This window comes from Sprattus sprattus (genome assembly GCF_963457725.1).
Source record: "Sprattus sprattus genome assembly, chromosome: 11".
Classification (NCBI taxonomy): domain Eukaryota; kingdom Metazoa; phylum Chordata; class Actinopteri; order Clupeiformes; family Clupeidae; genus Sprattus; species Sprattus sprattus.
In genome coordinates, this window is record NC_137909.1 from 26,924,578 (window position 1) to 26,929,577 (window position 5,000).

At 49.0% G+C, this 5,000-nt stretch overlaps 1 protein-coding gene across 1 annotated transcript in view; it reads right to left on the minus strand.

Annotated features, from left to right (window-relative positions):
- Positions 1–2,831: 2,831 nt before the first annotated feature.
- Positions 2,832–5,000, minus strand: part of LOC308372405 (uncharacterized protein) — a gene marked incomplete at both ends in the record, with an annotated part of 2,715 nt that continues 546 nt past the window's right edge. The window contains one exon of the mRNA XM_080847558.1: positions 2,832–3,602. Within this exon, the coding sequence (XP_080703684.1) occupies positions 2,832–3,602 (771 nt within the window). The remainder of the gene's footprint in view (positions 3,603–5,000) is intronic.

Sequence of the window (5,000 nt, forward strand, 5' to 3'; positions counted from 1 at the left end):
CTGTTATTGTAGCCCTGAGTTTAAACCCGCCAGATGTCTGTGCTGCCCAGCACCGTAGCTTTGGACTGAAGCTTCAGACCCTCAGATGTCTGTTCTGCCCAGCACCGTAGCTTTGGACTGAAGCTTCAGACCCTCAGATGACTGTTCTGTCCAGCACTGTAGCTTTGGACTGAAGCTTCAGACCCTCAGATGTCTGTTCTGCCCAGCACCGTAGCTTTGGACTGAAGCTTCAGACCCTCAGATGACTGTTCTGTCCAGCACTGTAGCTTTGGACTGAAGCTTCAGACCCTCAGATGTCTGTTCTGCCCAGCACCGTAGCTTTGGACTGAAGCTTCAGACCCTCAGATGTCTGTTCTGCCCAGCACCGTAGCTTTGGACTGAAGCTTCAGACCCTCAGATGTCTGTTCTGCCTCCTTCTCAGGTCATCTAAGAGCAGCAGTGAGAATCATGAATCTCATCGGAGGAGCACTTCACTTTATTATGATCCCCCCCCGCCCCACACACACACACACCCAATCCAGTGCTGGCGTTCTCATTTAGCCTCATGTGCTTTAATGACCCCACCTGCTCCAGCCTAATGAAGACACTAAAACCAGTTCTGAGCATTGCTAATGCAGTGTGTGTGCAGATGAGTGTGTGTGTGTGTACAGATGTGTGTGTGTGCAGAGGAGTGTGTTTGTGTGTGTGTGTGTGTGTGTGCAGCCTAATGAAGACACTGAAACCAGTTCTGAGCATCGCTAATGCAGTGGCCCCAGCAGTCAGGCACGCCATGTAATCGCCCTTTTATTGTGTGACTGTCCATCTCTCTCAGTGTCCATCTCTCTCAGAGCTGACACAGATGAGTGTGTGTGGTAGATGAGTCTGTGTGTGTGCAGATGAGTGTGTGTGTGTGTGCAGATGAGTGTGGGTGTACAGATGAGTGTGTGTGTGTGGCAGATGAGTGTGTGTGTGTGTACAGATGAGTGTGTGTGTGTGGCAGATGAGTGTGTTTGTGTGTGTGTGAAGATGTGTGTGTGTAAAGATGAGTGTGTGTGTGCAGATGAGTGGGTGTGTGCAGATGAGTGGGTGTGTGTGGCAGATGAGTGTGTGTGTGTGTGTGTGTGTGTGTGTGTGTGTGTGTGCAGATGAGTGGGTGTGTGTGTGCGTGTGTGTGTGTGAAGATGAGTGTGTGTGTGAAGATGAGTGTGTGTGTGAAGATGAGTGTGTGTGTGCAGATGAGTGGGTGTGTGCGTGTGTGTGTGTGAAGATGAGTGTGTGTGTGCAGATGAGTGTGTGTGTGTGGCAGATGAGTGTGTGTGTGTGTGTGTGTGTGTGTGTGTGTGTGTGTGTGTGTGTGTGTGTGTGTGTGAAGATGAGTGTGTGTGTGCAGATGAGTGTGTGTGTGTGTGTGTGTGTGTGTGTGTGTGGCAGATGAGTGTGAGTGTGTGTGTGTGTGCGCAGGGGGCTTAATTAAATGACTCGGCCTCCACTGACAGCCCGAGCACAGAGAGGCCGCTCACTCCAAGCCCCACAGCCATGGCCAAATTAAAATAATCAACTTCTCTTTTCTGAGGTCTGAACAATTCTGTCCAGACTCTCTCGTGTGAATCTCTGAGTGTTGGTCAGATGGACGCAGCAGCAGAGGACCACTTAAGTGCCACAATGAGTCGGCTGAGTTGTGTGTTCGTGTGAGCCACAGTCAGAAATCATCCCGCCCAAGAGCACATCATTTCAAATATTCATTGTGTTTATTTCAAATATTCATCACGTTTTTTCACACACGGTAATACTGACAGTGAAGGTTTCGTATTATTAATTATTTTTTGAAGGTTTCGTATTTTAATAAAAAATGCTATGATCAAGGACCAGGAGATATCTTGGATAGGAGTTTTGCACAAACTGCAGGCAGCAATGTGCTTGATCTTTTTAATGTGGTGTCCACGATTCACATGCATTTTCAATGGGGATGTCAGCGGATGGCACTGGGAGAAGATAACTTCACATCGAGGGAATCTTTTATTAAGGAGCAGCGCTTCCTAACTCTGAAGCCAGAGGAGCACACACACACACACACACACACACACACACACACACACACACACACACACTACTCCCTCAGTAGAGCTGATGACTGCTCACATACCGATTTGAGGTGTGAAGCGCGTGGTAACATGAATAATGTAAAGGTCATGATAGGGGAGATTCGGTCACCAGTTTAATTGGTGTTTTCGCAGCCTGGAGCACTGACAGTTTCTGTGTGTGTGTGTGTGTGTGTGTGTGTGTGTGTGTGTGTGTGTGTGTGTGTGTGTGTGTGTGTGTGTTTTCGCAGCCTGGAGCACTGACAGTTGAAACAGACGAGAGTGCAGCTTTAGTGTGTTGATACAGTGGGGAACAGGCCTGACTGTTAGCACAGCTGGGCTTGTTGACTAGTTTTTCTGTGTGTGTGTGTGTGTGTGTGTGTGTGTGAGCATGCTGTTTTTTTAGGCTTTTGTTTGCCAGGCATTTAAAGTACAAGCTGTGCAACAATTACACGACTAAAATGTCATTCTTTCTAGCTTGAATTTCCCCCAAAGATGAAATATTCTACCTCGGGGTAGAAATTTAAAAAGTGTAGTGGCAGGTGGCTGATACTTCCAGACCATTCTTCATTTTACAGATGCCATGCTTAGTTAACATACACGATTTAATACATGAAGGAAGTTGCACTTTCACAGTGAAATAAACACATTATTTTCCATCAGATAACCAGTCTTTGTGCAACTGCTGATGATTCCTGTCCCTTCTCAGCTCTTAGTCTCTCTCAGTACTCTAAGGTCTTGGTTTGAGACGCAAGACCATGCTGTCTGTGTGCGCTAAGGTCCTTCTTTGAAACATAAGCTCTTAGTCTCTCTATGTGCTCTAATGTCTTTGTTTGAGACGCAAGGCCATGCCGTCTGTGTGCTCTTGTCCGAGACGGTCTGCGTGGCACAACTGCGCTGCATCTTCCTCCTGTGACCAGGGGTTAGCGTTGCTATCGCTAACGGGTGGAGGGGAGGAGGAGGAGAGGAGAACACGGAGTCACTGGACGATAGTCTGGACGATCGTACTAGACTGCTTCTTCCCTCCTCCTCCTCATCATCATCATCATCACAGCACAGGGAATGAAGTTCCCGTTCACTGAGACATCGACTGCCCCCAGATCCAGATGCCCACGAGCCGTAGGGGCTGATAAAGGAACCCTTTCGGCTGTCTGGGGTGAAGCAAGAAGCCTTTCGGCTGTCGGGGGTGAAGCAAGAAGCCTTTGGGCTGTTCGGTGTGAAACAAGAACCCCTTGGGCTGTTCGGTGTGAAACAAGAACCCCTTGGGCTGTTCGGGGTGAAACAGTTCCTGCCATTCACCTGAGCACCTCCACTGGGGACCATCTGGGGCTGGTTTCCCCCGAGTTCTGTTTTGGAACCAAGGAGGGGGTTCTCTGACACGGCCCTCGAGCTGCAGGATTCAGACAGCGTATCCTGGGAGGGGTGGTGGAGTGTGTCTGTGTGTGTGTCTGTGTGTGTGTCTGACGGCTCCCGCTCACTGGCTGCAGTGCACTCGTCGGCGTCCAGGTCGATATCTCCCGTCAGCTTGTCAATCTGTCCCACCACCTGTGCAGCAGAAGGGAGACTGAATGATATGAACTAAAACTGGCCAAATCAGCCTCGTCCCCTCCAGTAAACACTGAACACTTTATCCACAACCACTTCCAGGACATCAGAGATGGATAGATTGGTGAGAAGCATGTGTGTTTGCAGTGAACTGTGAATGACTAGTCGTAGCCCCTCGGGCTCTCGGTCTGGCAAATATTTCAATGCTGACCAGAGGGCAAGACTGACAAGCAATTTAACAGCTTAGATAGCCATCTGCTATGCACCTGTTCATTTCACAGACACACACAAACACACATACACACACACACACACACACACACCATAACAACACACACATCCTCACACACACCCACGCACACACCAACACACACACATGCATACAGTATATCATACTAATGCACACACACGGACACCATAACAACACACACAGAGACACTGTACAAACACAAATGACACAAACACACACATTGTCCAATTCTCACCAGAGTAGCATCCTACAAACATCACAAACCTGAAACCTATTACGGTGTTGTCTCCACAAACCGACAGACCCATCACAACCTCTGGAGTGTGTCTGCGTGTGTCTCTCTCTCTGATACTGATGCTGAACAATGTGTGTGTGTGTGTGTGTGTGTGTGTGTGTGTGTGTGTGTGTGTGTGTGTGTGTGTGTGTGTGTGTGTGTGTGTGTGTGTGTGTGTGTGTGTGTGCCACTCTGATTCTGATGCTGGGCAGTGCGTCTGTGAGGGTTCATGTTTTATGCACTCCCTGACAGCCACAGGTTTCCTGATCAGATAGATGGCTTGGGGCTGGACAGCAAGTGAACACACACACACACACACACACACACACACACACACACAGGCACGCACACATGCACACACACACCCTCAGAAACACACACACACAGAAACACATACGCACACACACACACACACACACACACATACGCGCACAAGCTCCCTCAGAATCACACACACATACAGAAACACATACGCACACACACACACACACAGACACACACACACACACACACACACACACACACACACACACACACACACTCACATTCAGAAACACATATGCAAACACAGACACACACACACACACACACACACACACACACACACACACACACACACACTCGTAAGCACCCGCAGCTCTGTAATCAAAACCTGGTGCAGAGACAGGGTGTGGACAGACTTCCTGTAAGCATACACACACACACACACACACACACACACTCAGGACCACAGGCCTATAAGCCTGTATGTCTGATGAAGACAGCCTAACTGGCTCCTCAGGGGTCTCCATGGAGCTTCAACAAGCCACAAGAGCCGAGAGCTAGAGACATGGCGCACACACACACACACACACACACACTCACACACACACTC